This window comes from Perognathus longimembris, chromosome 2 (assembly GCF_023159225.1).
Source record: "Perognathus longimembris pacificus isolate PPM17 chromosome 2, ASM2315922v1, whole genome shotgun sequence".
NCBI lineage: Eukaryota > Metazoa > Chordata > Mammalia > Rodentia > Heteromyidae > Perognathus > Perognathus longimembris.
This window is the reverse complement of record NC_063162.1, coordinates 65,680,740-65,702,908: the sequence shown is the minus strand read 5'-3', so window position 1 is coordinate 65,702,908 and position 22,169 is coordinate 65,680,740. Positions and strand designations below refer to the sequence as shown.

The 22,169-nt window shown below is 49.5% G+C and overlaps 1 protein-coding gene across 1 annotated transcript in view; it reads right to left on the bottom strand.

Annotated features, from left to right (window-relative positions):
• The window catches only part of Adcy1 (adenylate cyclase 1), a 91,958-nt gene that overhangs the window by 8,180 nt on the left and 61,609 nt on the right, over positions 1 to 22,169 (bottom strand). The window contains exons 9-17 of the mRNA XM_048337775.1: positions 17,276 to 17,470; positions 17,036 to 17,133; positions 15,864 to 15,948; positions 12,250 to 12,339; positions 11,428 to 11,681; positions 10,963 to 11,089; positions 1,850 to 1,966; positions 825 to 971; positions 237 to 335 (exon numbers count right to left, since the gene is read on the bottom strand). Coding sequence (XP_048193732.1) covers positions 237 to 335; positions 825 to 971; positions 1,850 to 1,966; positions 10,963 to 11,089; positions 11,428 to 11,681; positions 12,250 to 12,339; positions 15,864 to 15,948; positions 17,036 to 17,133; positions 17,276 to 17,470 — 1,212 coding nt within the window. The remainder of the gene's footprint in view (positions 1 to 236; positions 336 to 824; positions 972 to 1,849; positions 1,967 to 10,962; positions 11,090 to 11,427; positions 11,682 to 12,249; positions 12,340 to 15,863; positions 15,949 to 17,035; positions 17,134 to 17,275; positions 17,471 to 22,169) is intronic.

Genomic DNA, 22,169 nt, shown 5'->3' with positions numbered 1-22,169 from the left:
TGACTGTCTGGGTGGGAAGCTCAGGTGAGGAAGCCCCTGTGACTTCCTGTGTGGACTTTTCTCACAGATGCTGTCTGGAGTGAGTCAGCTAGCCAGGATGTAGCCTGGGCCATGCCCCCTTAATCCAATGAGAAAAACTCAGCCAAACACAGGGATGACCCCTGGGCCCAGAGCTGTCTGAGGTGGGGCAGGGCCAGGTCTGAGCAGGAGGAGAAAAAGCATTGGACACAACTCACCCTGGTCCCTGCTGTGGGTGCTAACCCCACTGCGGCCATATAGGTGCTCCCAATGGTCTTTATCTTCTCTAGGTCCTTGTAAAAGTCTTTGTCCATGAGCTGGGTGGAAGACACAGCACTGTAAGACATCACCTAACACTTGAGGACGTCCTTGCAGCCATCGGCTACAGGTAATAATGGAGGTAACCTGCATGTGGACAGCAGCCCATTTTGTTCTGGGTACCAAACAGCTAGGTGCTGGGAATAATAAGGACATGTCCCTGCCCCTGAGGCAAGCTCGATGACAGGGGAGCATCCAGAGCCCAGATGGGAAGGGCAGAAAGGGGCCCATCAGCTCACGAGAGGAGAAGCGCACCTCGCTTCCATCATGGCAGATAGCACAACCCCACCCCATGGCCCAGTCCCAACCTGGAGTCAGGACCCTCTTCTTGAACTGCCATGGAGAATCTGGATCCTGGAGGAGACAGCATGCCCCGGATCTGTTCCCTCCCCATCCATTCCAAGCAGGTGACACACGGACATGCACAGGAGTCAGTGAGGTGAAGGACAGCTCGTTCCTCCTACACAGACCCAGCAGTGCAGCCTCACCTCGTCAAAGTCCGCGATGATCTCATTGAGGAGCCGCAGACACTCCACCCCCATGTTGTTGCCGTCCAGCTCGATGTAGAAGTCGTTGAAGTTGGGGATGGAGGCAAACATGACGCCCACCTGGGAGTAAGACTGATAGTAGAGGTCCTGCAAAGGCAGAGGGGTTTGACCTGTCAGACCTGGGATGGCCCACGAGCACAGTGCTCACACTGGGGATGGGCCAGTTCATGGAGACCCAGCCAGTTCTGCAGATGTGGGTATGGGCTCTGAGGACTCCAGACTATGCCACTCACAAGTATGTGCAAAGGTCCTGTGGCCTACTTCCCCCTCAGGCAGAGCAAGACAAGGAGACAGCAGGGAAAGAGGGTCTTAGGAAAGCCAGGTGCTCTGCCTGGCTTCAAAGTGAAGCAAGATGAACAAACCAGCACTGTTTGCCACTTTAGACCATAGCTTTCACTAGAACCTTGGTCTTTCATTTCTACTCTTAGAACCTTAAAGTCAGCTCAGCTCCTTTTACTTTTGAGTTCGGCTTCTGTAAGCCTTGTACCATATATGTGGCTCCAGTGTGTCACTCCTTAGCAGGTACTCAGGGAAAAGCACTGTCTAACCCATAATGCCTAGCGAGAAGGCCACGGCACCTTCCAGAAAGCACAGCCAGCCAGCTCTGTGCATCAGGTGTCCAGTAAGGAAAAATGAGCTATAAGAAAATGCTCCAGCCTTGACAAACAGCCCTGTCTCTCCATTTCCCACTCACACTTGTTTTGGGTGAAATAAACAGTACATTCCTTATTCTCAAAGGGAGGAGAAAGCTAAAGCTAAGTCTACACATCGGCCTGGAGCCCTCGCAGCCTCCTGAGAGCTCTGGGGATGGGCAGGGCAGGGAGGAAGCGAAGCCAGAGCCACCGCCTGCCTGAGGAAGCTGTCTCAGCTGCAGGAAGAGCAGAGGGGCCTCTGGCCAGGCCACCTGCTATGGGAAGTGCTCAGCAGGCCCCAGGAGAGGCAGTGCCCATGCAGCCGGGGCTCACCATGTTCCGGGGATTGGACATGAGGAAATGCTGTGCCACGTGGCCTGGCAGGAGGTTGAAGAGGATCCTCTTGTTGTCAAGCTTCACCCTTTCCATGTCATCTCGCTCCTCTTCTGCCTGGGAGGCACGGGGTCATGAGTCCTAGCCATCCATGCTGTCTAGCCACCCACCCTGCCTACCACAGCTGCTCTCTGATCACGCCACACTGGATCCCAGGCCCATACCCGGTCCATACTTGCAGCCTCCCCTCTTCCCCTCCAGATACAGGAATCAGGGTCATATCACAAGGCTGCTGGAACACCCCCATTTCCAGAGTCTGCCATGCCAAGTGCTGAGACTCAGACGCTGTGACACCCTGGCCTTTGTGCTGCAGCATTTCTTTCTCTCCTCTCCCCCCTCCCCCATCTCTCTGTGCTGGTATAGGGCTTGAACTAAGGACCTCAAGTTCTCTCTTGACTTTTCTACTCATGGCTGGCACTCGACCACTTTAGCCACACTCCCACTCTCGGCTTTCTGCTGGTTAATCAAAGCTTCAGTTATCTCACTGACATTTCTGCTCAGACTGGCTTTGACCTGAGTAGCTAGGATTACAGGGGTGGGCCAGCAGCCCACGGGAGCCACTTGGTTTGGTGGTTCTTCTGAGGCAGGTGCCCCTCCCCAGGCTGTACAGCCATAGGCAGCCCCCCACCCTCTGGCCACTAGGAAGTCATAGGAACCAGAAACAGCCATCCTTCCAGGGCAGATAGGGGCTCTCTCTGATTCCCACGAACACTGCCATTACTCTGGCATAAATACAAGAAAGCTGAGAGAAAGCCATCCACAGCCCAACCCAGCCTGCTTCTCCCAGCCAGGGCCCTGCAAAGGCTGAGGATAGTGACAATGATGGCCCTGCTCCTGGACTGCCAAGAGGGCTGAAGAAAGGCTCCTGGGCAGGGCCCATGGCCTGTGATTCAGCACAATCCTCAGAAACAGAAGCCATTGCGGTAATAGCATCTCATCAAGCACAGAACTTGACCAGCAAAAGGAGGCCTGGGAAATATTCTATGTGTGCATCATATTTCTGAGCACCAAATTCCTAAGTGTAGCAGAAAACACACAATGAGACTCTTGCTGAAGGCCCAGGGCCTAGGCGACAAATGCTGCAGCACCAAGGCCAGGGTGACCACACCACTCACCCTGATTTTTTTTTTTTCTGCTTATTTTGGAGATAGAGTCTCACTACTTTTCTGCCCTGGATGGGAAGAGCCACAATCCTTCTGATCTCAGCCTCCCAAGCAACTAGAATTAAAGATGTGAGCCACCAATGCCCCACAAGAAATATTTTTTAAATAACAGTTTTGTTTTATTTATGAACAGTTAAAATTGTATTCTTCCCAAAATAACTAGTTAATATTAATACTACTTTAGTAAAAATAATGCAATTGAATGCGCATTGCTTAAAAGTACTATCTTAACTTATAACATTGTAATGAAAAGATCTGCCCATGTCAACAGTTGACTTTAGGTACTGTCAGAATGGCTGTCCTTCCTATATCATATTTTTTTACCCAATTTATAGATCTTTGTTGACATATGATTCATAAATGTCCATCCACCCCATGCCACTTATGTTCTATTACCTAAGCAGAAGTTGTACTGCTTCATTTCTAATGGAATAAGATGAGAATCTACTAGGATTCTCTAACATACAAGTTTTCCCAAGCAGCTGGGAAACAGCATTTTGAAGGCCACTGTGCTTGTCCACAAGGTCATGTGATAGACACATATTTGATTTCTGTTTTCATAATGTTTGCTGGATGGAAAGTTTCTTTCCAAACTCCTGTTCCTTCTCATGTGTGCTGACATTCTAGAATGTATTGATCGGGGTGTTCCAAGGGAGGTCACAGCCCTGTGCACTGGTCATTTTGGGAAAAAAAGAACAAAGCAAAACAACTCCCCGAGGTGCTGGCATGTGCCGTGAGTGACTCCAGCTCCATCACCTTGACAAGGAGTTCTATGTAAGATCACCAGCCCAGTGCCCGGGTCAACAGTGTGTCCTCCCTCTGCACTCTGCATGGACACAGGCCCCATACTGAGAACCTGATGGCCAGTTCATTTCCACTCTCAGGACGGATGGCATGCCTCCTGATTTTCACTATAAATAAACTTTCCAATGCTCCCTCATGCTGAAACATTGGGTATCTGGGGATACATCCTTCTTTGGGAGGATCCCTCGTTCTTTGTGGGGGAAGCACTGAGAGTTAAAGGAACTTTCCCTGGTACAGAAAGCTATAACTGAATCTCTTCAGCCCCAGAGGAGAAGAATGTCATTTCTAGCTTTGGGACTGAATGATTTCATGTCACCTCCCTTTGGTTACTCATTTTCACTTGAACACAAAGCTTTCCACAAAGCCCGTTTCCTAGACGTGCAGCTCACACTGTATGGGTCAGAGATAGCACACATCTCTGCAGGGTATCACGACTCCTGTGATGGATGAATTCTACAATCAGGAGGCCCAGCCCAGGCAGCCTGGAGGGGGCTACAGGTGCCCAGAGCTCTGCCCTCTCATGTCAGGACTCACAGTAAGAATGGAGGGGCAGCAGCAGCAACACAAGGCCACCCCAACCCCAGACAAGCTCAGGTGGAGTTCCCTCCCCCACAGAGGCTCCAGGATAGCCATTCTTAATGTTCCTCCACTGGCTTCTGGGGACAAGGGGATAATACAAGTTCACTCTTCAAAGACAAGTGGAATCTTGAGTTCCTTCTGGGTTGGAACCTTCCGGCCAGTTCTGGACCTCCAGCTTCCTTTCCTTTACACAAAGGGCAGTGGTGGAGGCCCCAGCCTGGCCTGGAGGACGGCAATGAGTGGCGCTGGCTAACCCACACAGACATGACATAAGGAGCGGGGTAAACCTTTGCTCATTGCGCCTACTGATGTCCTGGGGATGTCTGCACTACAACAGAACACAACCCTCACCCTCAGAAGGCTGGGTTCAGAGAGCTGCTCTAAGGGCCCCCACCATCACCCATGTTTCCCCAGCAGGCCGCCACCCAGCCCTCTCCTGCCCCCTGGAGAAGAGACCACACATTCTTCCTCTTCACCCACAACTTGCCCTGCTCTGCGGCTGCAAAGGCTTTCCTCTCTAGTAAGAGCATTTCAGGAATCATTTTTAGACGCTTTCTCAAATTCCAAGGTCTTAGAAATTCTAGGTCTTAGAAAAACACATAAGAATAACTTTAAAAATGAAAGAATAGCTATTGTATAAAAAGCAAAAATTCAAACTATGCCACTGAAAATTAATATACAGGTTGGTAGAGTGGCTCAAATGATAAGAGGACCTGGCTCATCAAGTGCACGGCACTAAGCTCAAATTCCAGCTGCCACAAGAAAAAATTGACACATACAAAGAAACAATAAAGTGCCATTTGTTATAAGGACAAAATAAATATTACTTGAATACAGTTGATAAGATTAAAGATTTAAAAGCATTATTATGAGTGTATTCATAATACACTCACAGAAGAATCATGTGAAGTGTAATTAAAGAGACATAAAAAAGACTAACTTCTAGAAGACTGTAATATCAGAGACTGAGTGCACTAGATGAGACTAGAAGTAGGTTATGCACTTTGATAGATTAGTAAACTTAAAAACATAGTTGGAAAATCTATCAAAAATGAAAGAAAAAAACCACTAAAAATAACGAGTACTTCAAGGCATGGTAACAAACACCTGTGATCACACAACTCTGCTTAGGGTTTTCCCTAATTAGAGATAAGAGTCTCACAGATTTGCCTGCCCAGGCTGGCTTTGGACTCCAGTTCTCCTATCTCAGCCTCCTGAGCATCTAAGATGCCAGCCACAAGTCATGGCGCTGGCCGTGGCTGGGTTTGAATAAGAACACACTTGGCTGCAGATGGCCAAGTTCTCACTGTACACACACAAGGCAGGAAGAGGATAAGAGAGCTCTCTGACTGCTTTGTACAAGACTAGGAAATGGCGAAGATCCTGCCCTCTTAAACTAATTTCCCTCCATGTACCCCTCCTTCTAGTAGCGTCACATGAAACATTAGATTTCAACATAGTAGCAGTGAGAGTACACCAGCGACCTACCACAGCAAATTCTAGGGTAAGGTATAGAAAAACACCACTTGAAGATAAGCTAGGATAAGTACCTATGAAAATCCTGAAGCAAAGAGGAACAGCTAATACACAAAAGAAAAGATTTAAGTAGGTAATAAAAATAACCCCAGAAAAAGGAAGCTGGGCATCAGTGGCTCATGCCTGTAATCCTAGCGACTCAGAAAGCTGAGGTCTGAGGATCAAGGTTCTATGCCAGCCTAGGCAGTAAAGACCATGAGACCCTTATCTCTAATTAACTACCAAAAAGCTGGCAACGATGCTGTGGCTCACAAGCACAGGGACAGTGCCCAGACTGAGGAAGGAAGAGGAGGAGGATACAAAGAAGAGACAAAGAAGATAGCAAGGTAGTAGACAAGTCTGACCATATCAACTATTACATTGACAATGGCCTTCACAGCTGTGGGTAGAAATTTATAAATTGGATGAAGAAGCCAGGTTTAATCAAATACTGCTTGGAAAAATGCATTTTAAACAAGAAGACACACATAGGTTAAAAGTTAAATGACATAAAAATATTATTTATATGAATAAAGACAAAGTAGACTTCAGAGCCAAGTATTAGCTGAGCAAAGGGAGTCTTTCTAAAATGCTAAAGAGGGGCTGGGAATATGGCCTAATGGCAAGAATCCTTGCCTCGTATACATGAAGCCCTGGGTTCGATTCCTCAGCACCACATATATGGACTGGCTAAAAAGATAAAAAAAATAAAATAAAATAAAATGCTAAAGAGAGATAAAGAGGCAAATTTACTGAAAGGGTATAATCTTAAATATAAGTACATAATAACAAGTCATAAGATACACAAAGCAAAAATTAACAGAACTGCAAGAAACTCTATCCATAAGAAGAGCTGAAAATTCCAAAACTCAACTAAAAAATTAATAGAATAACTAGAAGGAAAACCAGTATAGACTTCACCACCAAGTTGACTTAATTAAAATGTATAAAACATCATGCCAGAGTACATAGTCTAGCCAAGAGCACATGGAACAGGGAAAAAGATAGCAAGCCTTAAAAAAAATTATCTAGATTCAAATCATACTATATATTGCTTGAGCATACTATAATTAAATCTGAAGACAATAATTGAAAGATCTCTAGGAAATAAGAAGTAAAAAAACACAACAACTTTTGGTTCAAAGGAGAAATCAGAAGGATAATTAGAAGCAAATGAAATTGAAACTATATATATATATATAGTGGAATTCAGCTAAGGCAGGTAAATTCATAATATAAAACATCAATATGAGAAAGGGAGAAAAGCTTTTCTCAAGTCACTTTAACTTGAAAAATAACAGTAAATTAACTACAGAATAGGTGGTAGAAACTAAATACAAATCAGGTTTCTTGAATATTAAGGGAATATTATAACCGATTTCATGTCAACAAAATCAACAGCTTGGAATGGGAATGTGGCTTAGTGTTAGAGTATTTGCCTAGCATACATGAAGCCCTGGGTTTGATTCCTCAGTACCACATACACAGAAAAAGCCAGAAGTGGTGCTGTGGCTCAAATGGTAGAGTGCTAGCCTTGAGCAAAAGAAGCACAGAAACAGTGCCCAAGTCCCGAGTTCAAGCCCTAGGATGGGCAGGGGGAAAAATGCAACAGCTTCCAGGGAAAGATATAAACTTCCAAAGCTGCTTTACAAAGAGATGGAAAGCCTTGTATGTCTCAAGAAGTTGAATTTTAGTTTAAGATTCCCTCATCAAAACCCATACAAAGTATCTGAGTCACCTAACCAAGGCTACACCAAAACCCTTCTGGAAACCGTCAAGAATAAACAACTTCCCACTGGTCCAGTGAGACCAGCATTACTTTGATACCTAAATTAGGCAAAGACATTGCTATGCTTTAGCTGCGGTTTGTCTCCAAGGGTTAGTGGGTTAGAGTGTCATCCTCTGACCCATGGGGGGGCTTCAGAGGGGATAGAACCCACACAAAGTGGGGCCTCAGGAGAGGTGAATGGGAATCCTCAGTCCTCCCAGAAAGCTCTGTGACCAGAGGCACAGGACACCTGTATAAAGACACAAAAAGCACAGCAGCCAAGCTGCCTGGAATAGGTGTCCATGGTGCCGTGCTTCTGTCACGCGTGTGTAGAAACACTTGCCCAGGAATAGTAAGGGCTGAAGTGAGGAGGAGGGACTCCACCAACAGGCACTGCCTGACCACTCATGCACTTCCCTTTCAAAGTTAGTTATGGCTATTATGTAATGGGAATTAGCTTCTGATTAAGCCTTTATTGAGCATCGTATCCATAAACTGCTTTGTTAAATGGCAACTCCTTTGTACAACCACATAAAGGTAATAAAAATATTAAAAATAAGAAGTTATTGGTATACAAACAAGTTGACTGCAATGATAGTAATGAGCATAAACACTGAAATTATAGTTGCTATGGTAATTACCTACTGGGTTCTGAAAACACAACAACACTGGAAGGAAAGGCTACCAATCGTTAAATACAAGCACTTGAGGGTGCTATCACAAGGTAAAGCCTGTTTATTTATGTAGGTTTGTACAACTGATCTGTTCTTCATAAATAATTAACCCTCCCAGTGTTTGATCTGAAAGTGAAGCAATAGTTTGACACAACCCACCTAAATAGCTACAAGGCAAAGAAGCAAAGTCTAGATAGCTCCATGTTTTGCTGGGGTGACGGGAAAGTGAGGTCATGGTTTTTGGCATATATCTACCAAAGAAAAAAATGTGTCAGTGTGTTCCATTTATCAACCCCTCCCTCATGACATACAGGCTAGAGGGCCCTGAATAGGCAGTGTATTTGTGACCCAAACTTTCTGGTAAACTCGTATGTGGGGGTTCTAGGAGATAAGAGAATCACATGGAAGCTCAAACATTAACTATTGTATGTCATAACAAATACCACCATTTACCAACCAAGTCCCCCAGAAGGTCATATTAACCCAGGCGGGAAAGAATACCTTCCTGCCACAGGAAATCCCAGCCAAGGTCTCCGTTCTACTTTCTTAAGAGTCTGAAGCGAGGGGGGGGGGCGCCTTATTTACACCCCCTATCTTGTCATCTTCACTGTCCCCCGGGGCTCATCCTAAATCCATTCATCATCAGTTTGGGGTAGAGTCATGATGAAAAGATCTTAGCCCAAAGGAGGTCAGTTAGTGATGGGGGTCAATGGATCTTAGTGGCCAATCACTTGGATTATGCTGGTCAGCCAGTGGGGCCCAACAAAGATCATGAGCTACAGCTCAAGGCAGAGGAGCAGCTCTTCTGAGGACCTTGGAGAACCCTGGATAGGCTGGCAGCCTCCTCCCCAGGAGCGGCTGTGATGTGAGCCAGCCCTTCGGTCCTCCCGCCTGCTCTGCCTGGGGAAAGCTGACTTACTTGAACATTACAACCTTCAGGCTTCCCGTTCCCACTTCTGTCTGAGTTGAGTCATGAGGAGGGACTGCCAGAGCTGGCCACCCCCAACAAGCCAGCTAGGAGGGCCTGCACACCTTGCTCTCACTCCAGGCCCAGTCAGCGTGCGGTAGAAGGAGGCTCAGTGATTCCTGCCAACCTAGACTTTGGCTTCTGGAAGGAGGAGAGCTTGACAGACCTCGGGCCCTCAATGAAATTGCTAGAATTTAGCACAAAGACTAGTTGACATCAGACCCAGCCCTGTCACTCACCCTGCTGCTTGTGCCCAGGGTTTCTCCCCTCCCCTGCCCGCCGCCCACGGTGCTCACTCAGCCTCTGGAACTGGGGTGACAAGCACATTAGAGCCGCCCCACGTCCACAGGGAACCATCCTCTGGCAGCTGAGCGGGGCCCCATTTCAGTGAGGGCTGTGGCAGGAAGGCCCAGGGCCGAGGGTGCTCCCACCCAGCCCTGCTCCATGGGTTCTGAGCCCACCCAGAGGTCACACATACAGCTGACCACTGTTTGGCCTTGGCAAGTCCTGGTGTGCACCTGTATTCTCACGTGTATCTCCTCTCTCTCTGTCTCTCTTTTTTGGTTTTTTGTTTTTGTTGCCAGTCCTGGGGCTTGAACTCGGGGCCTGAGCACTGTCCCTGGCTGCTTTTTGCTCAAGGCTAGCACTCTGCCACTTGAGCCACAGCGCCACCTCTGGCCTTTTCTATATATGTGATGCTAAGGAATCGAACCCAGGGCTTCATGCATACAAGACGAGCACTTTACCACTAGGCCATATTCCCAGCCCCAACTCCTGTCTCTTGGCACTGCTACTTTGAGGACTGAAGACATTATACAGCTCCAGCAGCAAGGAGCTGTTGCTTTTTTTTTTTTAAGCCAGTACTGGAGTTTGAAGTGATGGGCTAGCACTTGCTTGCTCAGATGATGCTATAGATTTAAGCCATATCTCCAGTCAAGCTTTCTGCTGGTTATTTTGAAGGTGGTGTTCCGTAGACTTTTCTGTCGGGCATCCGCCACCAGTGCTCAGCTATCAGAGGTGCTGTGAATGTGGGAGAACAAGAAGATCGTCCCTTGCTAAGGCTGGAGTCATCAGCCATCATTCCCCCTTTGTAGATAAGAAGTCTAGGTGGGGTGATGGTCTCAGGGGAGACTGTAAGTTCTGCAGATGAATCTGAGCCTGCTTGACTGACCCACACCCCAGATGTCTGGGGAAACCAAGCAGGTGATGGTGGGTGTTGGCAGGAATGACTTCAGCGCCAAACACAGCCTGTCTCCCTGACAAGCTGGGCCACCATCAGAGGCTGAGGCCCTTAACATCACCCTTACACCTGGCTAGGGTGGGGGAACCCACTGCCTCATAGCCTCCAGCACCCCCATACTGCAGCACTGTGTGGTATGAGGTCACCCTGCAGGCACAGCTCCTACTCCTCAGACCCCAGGACAGGTTTCCTCCAGCCTGACCAGTGTCCAGCCCTGCTGTGCTGCTGAGCAGCAACCTCGGTGGCCCATGAGACCAGTGGATGTCTTGGCTGGCCAGCCCACTGGCGAGAAGATCCCCTCCCTCCCCTCCCTCTGCCAGGAAGCAGAGAGGGCTTGTCTTGCCTGTGCTGCCCAGAGGTGGTCGAGTCTCAGCCTGACGTCCACCTGCCTGGCGTGCAGGGCCAATGTGCATGAGAACAGCAGGATGGCCACAATCGGCTCGTAGCTACGTCCAGAGAGAGCACCACCCCTACTGGGGGGAGGGGAGTGAGACAGAAATGCTTGTCAGTGTTAAGCTTCCATGCAAGATGCGGTCATCAACCCCTAGAGCTGGGCAGCAAGCCCTCCCAGGCAGTAATGTCCACCAACTGCTCCTGGGACGCAGACTCAGGGTGAGACCCCCCCTCTCAGCAGGGGTCTGAAGCCTTGCTCACTTCTGGGCTGAAGAGGTGAAGCAGAGAAGGCACAGAACTGAAAATGTTGCATGTATTTAGTCTGCACAAGTTTGCCGATCAGCAGGTGGTGTGCACAGTGTCCCCATCAGTGTTGTCACCACCAGCCCCCACCCCACGGGTCCCCTGCACTCACCTGGCCCTCGTGTACCCACTGAGCTCCAGAACCAGGATGTAGGACGTGGTGAGCCCCAACAGAAGGATCATCTTTGGCAAGGAGGACACCCGCAGGAATATGGCGAGCGGCAGGGTGCCCACCAGGCAGCAGAGAAGGGCGTGGTGAGCAGACTCGCAGGGCAGAGCAGGCAGGACCATGCGCCGGCCACCTGCCGCCAGGACCACCAAGGAGCTGTTGGACTGGGAGCTCCAGGCCCAGGGCAGGCAGCCCACCTGAGCCAGAAAGGAAAAGGTGGCTCAGGAAAGCTGCCCATCAGGATACTCAGATGTCTCCCAGACCCCCTTCCCCCCACCATGATCACCACATCCCCAGTGCCTCCAGCTAGGTCTGGACCATCATGCTTCCATGGGCCACGAAGGCTGGCAACAGGAGGGGGAGGGGCTGAGGGAGACCACATGGTGCCAGCTATGTCTGTTCCTTAAGCTTGGTAGCTTTCTCTGTAACTCCAGCCCAACACTGATGGAAGGACATTTTTTCTTCTGTGTGTACGTGCACACACCTGCATACATGCACGCACATGTGTGCACACTCATTGAGACTGGGCTTGAACTCAGGTGTGGGCACTGTCCCTGGGCTTCTTTGCTCAAGGCTAGTGCTCTACCACTTGAGCCACAGCTCCACTCCCAGTTTTGGGGTGGTTAATTGGAGATAAGAGTCTCACAGCCACTCTTCTGCCTGGGCCAGCTTTAAACCCCCGTCCTCAGATCTCAGCTTCCTGAGTAGCTAGGAATACAGGCGTGAGCCACCAGCACCCAGCTAAAGGAAGGTTTTGATACTCACCACGCACCCCTGAGCCACCGAGTAGATTAAGACCACTATGAACACACACAGGGCAGTGCGGATCCGGATCGTCAGGCACCCCGGGAAACACTGATGAAGAAAAGCAGCACTCTCAGACGCAGTGCTGACTGCAAGTGAGATTTACACAGGCAGCTAACAATCCAGAATAGAAGGAACAACCACCTGAGGCAGGCCCTCACCATCCTCCCAAATCGCTTCCTACTTCACCCATTTCCCTTGCCTGCTTTCACCTATTTATTCCCTACTTATTTATCCCTTATGTTTTGTTGCCTGTATTCTAGGTGAAGAATTACCAAGTTAAAACAAAAATCTGGTCTTGAAATTATAAAGAGAGCCACCTCCTCTCTCTCTTAGTCAGTAACTTGACTGGCAATAAAAGTAACTGAATAGAATAACTTGTTATTTTCAAGAGACTAAATTCTGCCCTCTTGGGAGCGACAAGAATTGATGTCCTTCAGCAAGGTAATGTTTTTATCTGTCTGTTTGCTATTTGTTTTTGTGAAGTCAGGGCCTCTGGGTGAGCACTCTGTCACTTGAAGCCACACTTTCTGTCCTTTTTGCTTTTGTTTTTCAGATAGGGTCTTGAGTTAACTTTTGCCCAGATTGTCCTCAGATCTGATCCTCAGTCTTCCCATCCCCACCTCCCACATAGCTGAGATTACAGGCATGTGCCATCACACCTATTCTCCTAATCCCACCTTTTTGACACAAGGTCTCACTGTAATGCAGGCTAGACTTAAACTCACTACGTAACCAGGCCAGGCTCTAGTTCAGGATCCTCCTGCCTTGGCCTCCCCATGCTGACTCTCACATACCACAACATTAAGTTTTATCAGGTTCTCTGTATAGGTTTTATAGCACTCTTAAGGGAAATTTTATTTTCACTTAATTTACTTTAAATATAGTTTGAAATATTCAACAGCTGGTTGCCAGAATGAAAGTGAAAAGTCCTTTTACACTCACATTCCTCAGTATAAAATTGCAGACCTTTAAGTGCTCATGGCACCTTGCAGTAAGCCTCAGCTCATGCAGACAAGCCTGGCCTGGCAGGACTGTCCACTAGTGTGTGCAGTCATCCTACAAACCTCCTGCGAGGTCGGCAGTGTGACTCTCCTGGCTAGCAGCTGAGAAGAAACCAGCACAAACGTGAGCAAGCCTAGCATTGCAGGTTCTGGGGCTGAGGACAGAACAGTTTGCCAAGCTACAAGCTAGTGCAGCTGGCAGATCCCCAAGTCCTATTGCACATCGCCCGAACATTTCCATTGGTCTCAGCCAGAAGAGCTGCTATGCGTGCATAGCCAGGCCTCAGGCTGGCATGCATAGCTGGCCTAGATCCTCTGTTTCTCTCCCAAATTGATCCGGACCAGGCAAGACACAACTGTAGGCATCTGCTCTCCAGAGTAACCCTTCAAGGCTGTTTCTCCAGCTCCTATCATAGCCCTGTGGGGCATGTAATCAGACCACTGGCAGACCTGGTTTAGTGGCCCCCACACAGGCCTATCCCAGGACTGTGGAGTAAGGACTTATCACCCTCTACAGACAAGGATTCTCCCTTTGAGAAGGGATCTTGTCCTGCTCCTGGGACTTGAGGAGGTGTCTGCCCACAGGCCACCTCTGATCCATTAGGCTACAAAGAGGAGTGCACACTGCAGCCTGTCACCAGATGCAGTTGTCACACGCTCGTGCAGGTCGCAAGCACACAGTCAGTTACAGGAAGAGGCCTAAATGCCCAGGCTCCTCTCACCCAGCCTGTGCCTGTGCCTGTGGTCTCATGGGGAGCATCCTGTGATCAGCAGACAGAAGGAAGAGAAGCCTTGCACCCTGGTTTCTAGATGGTTCTGTGGACACCTGCAGCCCTGTGGGCTCCCCATGGACACCCCTGAAGGAGGTGGAGAAAGGAACTCTCACTGGGAGAACTAGGGGAATATATGAACCTCCCCCAAAAAGAAAATGGTCAGACACATCCTTCCCAGTCGTCCAGTGCCAAGTGAGCCCATGGGCAAAGCAGTAGAGAGGGAGGTGACAGCCAGACTCCCCACGGAGGGCCTGGCTCTACACTGCCTGGATATAGGCGTACACATACTCTGTCTCTCTCTCTCTCTCTCTCTCTCTCTCTCTCTCTCTCTCTCTCTCTCTCTCTCTCTCTCTCTCTCTCTCTCCTGATCCTACTGTGTTTCTCCATCTGGAGGTGACTGGCATCACCCTTCTGGAGACTCAGTCATGGCACCTGTGGCCTGTGAAGGGGCAGCACCACCCAGGGCAAGGGCAAAAACTCTCCAAGACTGCGCATGCTCAAACCTGCACCAGCCCAGGCAGTGCTTCCTGTCTGCTTGCAGAAACCATGCAAAGAGCCTGTTACAATCAATGGGAACATTACAGTTCTCCCATGACCCTTAAAAAGCCTGCCAAAACAAAGCCTGAGGCTCACAACTGTAATCCTAGCTACTCAAGAGGATGAAATCTGAAGAATATGGTTCAAAGCCAGCCGGGGGAAGAAAAGTCTGTGAGACTCTTATCTCCAGTTAACCACCAGAAGTGGAGCTGTGGCTGAAGTAGTAAAGTGCCAGCCTTAAGCGAAAAAGCTAAGGGACAGGATCCAGGCTCTGAGTTCAAGACCCAGTACCAGCACACATGCATGCACGTGCACACACACACACACACACACACACACACACACACACACTTCTGTCAAAACAGAAATGTAATAAAACAAATACATGTATTTCAGACAGACCCAGTTCTAACATATTGCCAAAGTTTTTCAAGCCAGAGATCACTTGCACTATCATGTTACCATGTTGGCAATCATGTGATCCCACACCATAGAAGTTGTTCTGTAGCTGGAACTGGAGATAGGACGACTCTAAGCTCCGCAGACAGCAGTGCCTGTCTCGTGACACTGGACACAACGGGGTCATGTGAGAACTCCACAGGCAGAGCTGCCTTAGCTGTGCAGTGTGACATCCCATCTGTCCTCTTTCACTTTTATTGTTTGTGCTGTGCTTTTCTTTTCTCTTTGGAATTTTATCAAAAACATATTGCCTAGACTGATGTCATGAAGTTTTTCATCTATGATAATTAATAATAAGAAATAACCCACAGGTTGAGAGACATTTGCAAACTCTACATCCCGATAAAAGGATAATATTTAAACTCTGTAAGGAACTAGAAATCTCAATGGGAAGAAACAAATAATTTTGTTTTCAAATAGGCAAAGGACCTTCATATACACTTCTCAAATGAATAGACAAAAATCTGACAGACACACAAAAATGTCAATAATCACTGAGGAAATATAAATTAAGAGCACAATGAGGCTTCACTTCAGGTGAGTTAGAACAGCAGCAGCACCTCAGGTTCATTTATTTCACTAGTATCCATCATCCAGACAGACAGACTAACAGACAGCCCTAGACAGTGCCCAGTGCCCAGTACAGATTGGGCCCAATGAGCATCTGCCACATGGGTATTCTGTCTTCCTGAGGTGCCAGGTGGGGGACAACATGGCTGTGGATGCTCCTGCCTCACCAGCCCTGCCCTCTGCCTGGGCGGGCCACGGCGCAGGCATGGGATGGACAGGCGCGCACACGTACCTGCACCCGGGTGATGTGCAGGTACAGGACACAGGCCACGAGGAAGCAGATGGAGAACACCAACAGGAGCAGGACGGCCACACTCCTAGGGACAGAGGGGAGCCAGGTAAAACTGAGCATCAGCCCCAGAGCTCAGGGGTGCTGAAGGGGATGGTCCCTGAGGACCTGCCCATCCATTGTCGCCTAGGGAAAGGCACCTGGGGCTCCACCAAAATCCAGGTCAGGCTGAGGGCCACACAGCATTCTGGAAATCCTTTCCTCCTGATGGAGTAGGAGACACTGCCAGACTCTGCTGACAGCGTCACAGAGCTGATACTTCCAGAAAGGACCTTCCTCAAAAGGCCTCCATCCCCAGACAGAGCCGGTGGACACGCCACCGAGCTACAATGCCTGGTGTGTCTCTCACCGGAGGCCCTATCCCCAGCTGGAAGCGGGGAGGGCTCCCTGTGCTTTCTGGAAACTGAAAGAAGTTTCCACAGCTAGGTGTTATTAAGGAGCTGTTATGTCTCAAAGAACAGTAACAAGTGAAAACTCTCAAGTATCTTCCATGTCCTAGAACAAAAGCTGCTACACTTATATCAGCTTATAGGATGACTGAATAGATTAAATGGCTGCTTTTTTTGGGAAATGGGGAACAGGAGGGAAAACTGGGAGAAAATGAGGGAAGAAGTGGCACTGCTCAAAAAGAAATTACTCATTTCCTGACTTACGTAACTATAACTCCTCTGTACATCACCTTTGCAATAGCAATAAATTAAAAAAATAAAGTGGCTGTGTTTCTTCCCTTTCAGAGCCTACTTTCTCCCATTTCTGTATTGTGGATGTGGTGTGGATCGAAAGCCCATGGGGCTGTTTGTGGAAGGGTTGGCTTCTAAGCCAGTTTTCAGGCAGTGGTACAGGTCCCATGGATGGGGAGACAGAAACGCAATGCCTCCCAGCTGAGGACATTTAACATGTAAACCAACAGTGCCCAGTCCTAATGCCACAAGCCATCCACACCCACGATGCCACCCACCTGTGGGGACTGGGGGAGTGGAGGACTGGAGGGGGCGGAGTCATCCACGTGGCAGGCCCAATGACAGAGCGAATGGAGGTCAATTGTGAACACAAAGAGGACCCAGCTCCCCCACAGGGACCTGGGGTTCTGTCACCTTCCCAGGAGCAGCACTTACTGTGGGATAATCAGAAGGTAGACAAGGCCAAATAAGGCAGCCAGGATGAGGGCGAGGACTACGGCACTGGTGAAATACTCGTCCTGAAGCTGGTGGTACTGGAAGGGGGAAGGAGGAAGGAAGGAGGTGGAGGGACAGAGAGAGCAAGGAGACTTTGATCAGTCTGTCAACGCCATTAGCTTCTAGGACACAGAAACTTCTCCAAAGATAATGAAGGAAGTTGTGACTGGAATCACTTACCTTTTGTTCCCGTTCAACATGTTTGTACTTCAGGGTAAAAAAATTTAGATCTGCCATCTCCAGCTCCGTCTGGCGGGCCTCTAGCAGGCGGCTGATGTACCTGTTGACACGGGTGCCCGGAGTGCTGTACACCACATTTGTGGAGAAAGAGGAGCGGTTTCTGAGTTTTTCTGAGGCTGTTCTCAATGCTCTCCGCTGCAGCCATCATAGGAATAAAGAAATATTGTCAAGTCTCCGTGTGTGTGTGTGTGTGTGTGTGTGTGTGCGCGCGCGCGCCAGTAGTGGGGCTTGAACTCAGGGCCTGGGTGCTGTCCCTGAGCTTTTTCACAAGGCTGCTGGCTCTACCACTTCAGACACTTGAGTCTCACGGACTTTCCTGTCCTGGCTGGTTTCAAATTGCAATCCTCACACCTCAGCTGCTTAAGTAGCTGGGATTACAGGTATAAGTCACCAGCACCTGGCTTCAGTCTCCACTTTTTGAGGAAAAACACATATGCACACCCTCCAGCTTGCACCCTGTGCACTGTAGGACACAGGATCTGGGGTGCATGGGACAGAAATGGGATCATGGCTCTCCCCCCTGCAAGCCTGAGGTGGAAAGGGATGAGACTCACCACACTAGGTAGGGGCCCCTACCTACACACACACCAGGACATGTGTACCATGTGCAGTGTTAGGGGCCGAGGGATAGAACTTGTGTGTGATGTGACACAGCCTGGGACACAGCAGCTGTGTGCATGGAAGCCCTGCTCCAGGGCTCCTATTCAGGAGCCAGCCCTCTCTTTCTGGGAGGGAAACACCATGCTCATCACCACGGCCAGTTAGATGGACTGTGAACCCTGCCTCCATGCTGCCCTGTGTCACAGGAGGGGGACAAGAAGGCACCGATAGCCACAAGGAAGATGGAGTCTAATCTGAAGCCCCCTGCTGCGATCTCATTACTGAGGCTTTGTAAGCAGGGCCTCTGGTGCTGAATACATTCCAGCAGGCAACGAAAACACTAAATGGATGCCACTGCCCAGCTCCAAAAGAGACAGAACAAGCATACTTCTCTGTAGTCTAAGCAAATGACAGAGCAATGACAGTGCATATAAACACAAACACAAAACAACTGGGTTAGAAGGAAAGGAGCCTTTAGGAATTTTACAACTGTGGGGAGGGGGACCTGGGGGCTCCTTCTACCTTATCTATCCCTGATGAGAACCTGGACATGCCAGCAGAGGTGACAAAATGGGCTTGGGCCTGGCACTGGTGGCTCACACCTATAATCCTAGCTACTCAGGAGGGCCAAGATCTGAGGATCATGGTTCAAAGACAGCTTCAACAGGAGACTCTTGTCTCCAATTAACCAGCAAAGAGCCATATGTGGAGTTGGAGTGCAAGTGATAGAATATTAATTAGTCTTGAATGAAAAAGCCAAGGGACAGTGCCCAGTCCCTGAGTTCAAGCCCTAGTGCTAGTACCAAAAAAACACCAAACTTTACTCTTGGCCAATGCACCAGGAAAGAGAACCCAAATAAAAAAAGAGAAAAATGAGATGAAAGCCATCCTACTCTGAAAAAGACAACAGAAATGTCTCACATGGTCTCTACTCAGCCACTGAGGTCACATGGGAGACTGAGGCTGCACGGCCACGCCCCCACGGAGTCAGGCAGACAGAGCTGAGGTCAAGCTCTCCATGGTGCTGTACCATTGTAGACGGCCAGGGGACGCCTGCACTTCTGCAGCTGTACCAGAGACGTCAAGAGGACCGGCAATGTGCAACATGGACATCCTCCCCCCACCCCAGCCCCAGCCGCACAGCACAGAGACAGATTAGAGAAAACCCATGGGATGACTGGGTTTGATGCCCACCCACGCATGTTTCCCAGAATCCACCTCTCACAAAAGGAATAACACAAGCATTCACTCTCACAGGCCACTTCCTTAACCTAATTAGGCATGCTCCACAGCCTACAGCTCCTAGCCCAAAATGTCCCAGTTAAGTGTTGGATCCCTCTTGATGAGCAAAGACAATGTCGGCCCTTGATAAGGTGCGGCTGACTCACTTAGCCCTCTACCTGAGCTGCACTTAGAGCAGTGAGCCTCTCTCCATGTCAGGACCCCACCGTGCCAGCACACCCACCGTGCAGGCCTGCAGTGAAGTCCCCCCCTGTGCCCTAAGCACGCACATGGGACCCCACTCCCCAGCTCTAGATCAGACCTGTGCAATATCCCTGCTCCCACACCCCAAAATGAGCAGCCCCCCCCCCCCCCCACCAAACACTAAACTCCAAGAGCACAGACAGTTGAGAGAGACTTGGCAAATCACTTCACAGAACCAGACATGCTGACTGGAAAATGCTATGTCAACCTCCCTGGAGGGTGGAATGTGTCCTCCCCTCCCCAACCTCAGCTCCAAGCTGGGCTCCACCACGTGCCAAGGCCAGTTCTTGGCACGGGGCTCCAGCGCACAGGGGAGGAGGGTAGAAGAGGACGGGTGGCTGGCACCAGCCAGGATGCCCTTGGGGAGGGTGAAGAGAGCTGTGCTGTGTGCGCCTGTCACTCACAGCCTTCTGACAAGCCGGCTTAGGTCCACCCCAGACCCTGCTCATCAGCAAGCTCCATGATTCCACAATGCACACACTACCTACCCCACTGTGGGCAGCAGCGGAAGAGCTGGAATGGGGGAGACAGGATGAGACATCAACACAGCAAAGCCTTACCATGGAAGCCAGGCAGGATCCCCAACATCAGTTACTGGGAGACCTAGGACTTGGGGAACAAGGGCCTGGGGGCTGCGAATGGGACCTGTGGATTAGGAGAAGTGTGTCTGGTAGTGTTAGGGCGGCACCTAGTGGTACAGGCTGGGCATCCACACCGATGCATGGGGGGACAGTCACCTGAAGGCTGAGCTTGTGCAGAGGCAGAGGTCACAAAGCGGAACAGCTGGCAGTCAGATGAATGGATGGAACACAGGAGGGAGCTTCGGGGGACAGGGTGATACCCAAGCCTGACCCAAGGTGTACAGCTCACCTGGGGTGGCAGCTAGAGGGCCCAGGCTGCAGGAGACCCAGGGTCAATCTATGACCTGCACCAAGACCAAAGTGTCCACAGAAAGCATGTGGCACCATGAAGACAGAAGCTACAATCCAGAAATCAGCCTTAGAGGGAACTAGGCCCTGAGGCAGCCGGGCCCTGGGGCAGCCCAGCAGAGTTCTGAGCACACAGCTGAGGCAGGCAAGTGTGCACCACCTGCTGGGAGGAATGAGTAGACACACTGACCAAGGACAGAATGGAGATGCCACCACTCAAGAGCATCCCAGGGAGCAGACAGGTGCAACTGAGAGCAGCCACATCTGTGGCCAGGGAGCTGAGGCATGTGTTCACATGGATGCTGAGCTATGGCAGACAAAGATGGGTGGAAACGTGGAGTGTGGGCTGGAGGGAAAGGAGAGTAAGGGCACTTTTTAGGCTCCAGGCTGGGATGTAAAGACAGCACTCAGGTGGTGAAGCTGGCAGCCAGGGAGAAGGAGGATGGGGAGCCCCTTGGGGCTCCAGGCACAGGAGACAGGCTGAGATGGGCAGCTCCTTCCAACCTGCAGAGGGGCTGCTGGAATTGGAGCAGGTATAGCAGCAAGCAAGCGAGCAGGCATCACTCTGTCCCCAGAGAGAAGGACTAGACTATACGAACCAGAGGCCAGCTCACTATGCCCAGGAAGACACCCAAATTCTAGTATCTTCTTCCACCTGAGCCCTTTGATAAATGAGCAAGAAGAATTCCCATTCCCTCACCTCCACTCCAACTTGAAACAGTCCAGAGCAGCTGGGAAGTCTGGCTGCCAGTTTTCCCTTTTCCCTCAGAATCCACTCCTTCTTTCCAACCTTGATTTTTGTTGTTGCTGTTGTTCATTGTGGATTCTTGTGAATTAAGTTTTATTTTCAAGTGTTATTTATATCAAGGACCTCAGCTCACAGATTTAAGCAGCACATCTGACTCAGTCCTTGTTTTGGCCCTTTAGGGAGATGAATGGGGCCTGGGTGCTGAAGCAGAATACACAGATTAAATCTGGGAATTTACTGAGCAAGACTGACTAAAACTTCTGCCATTATAAACCAATTACAAAAGTACTCATTTTATTTAATGTTGCATGTGCTTTTTTATTATTTGTTTTGTTTTTGTTGCCAGTCCTGGGGCATGGACTCAGGGCCTAAGCACTGTCCCGGGCTTCTTTTTGCTCAAGGCTAAGTACTCTACCTCTTGAGCTACAGCTCCACTTCCGGCTTTTTTCTATATATGTGGTGCTGAGGAATTGAACCCAGGGCTTCATGTATACAAGGTGAGCACTTTGCCACTAAGCCATATTCCCAGCTTGCATGTGCTTTTTTAAATGCACAACTGAACTGACAAGAAAGCAAAGTTGATGATCAGAGGCTAGGAACATTCAGGCCGGTGAGACTGGGGACGGGAGGCTACAGGTTCAGGCCGCCTCGAGGGTGTCTAGAATGCCAATGCTCCATGCTCTACTTCCCCTGGGGCAGTCACAGAGCACCACAGGGAAAAGCTGTGGCATGAAGGAGGCAGGAATCCCTGGCCCCAGAGGCTCTACCCTTGGCAGATCATGCCTGGGATCATGGTATGCATGGCAGATCATGCTGTACATGGGAGATGAAGAGGCTCACCTGCCTTGGACTCCATCTCTGAACCAAGTGGGAACCCTCTGAGAACATTAAAACATACCAGCATGATCCTTGGGCCCAAATTCCTACTTTCTAGGACTTGTGAAACTCCAAAGCCAAGCTTTCAGTATTGAGCAGCTACATACCTACCAGCTTCCCGGTGGGTATAATGGTCAAACTTCTCTGATTGAATCCCCCATTAATAAAGTTCTTAGAAAATTATGAGCTCTCACAC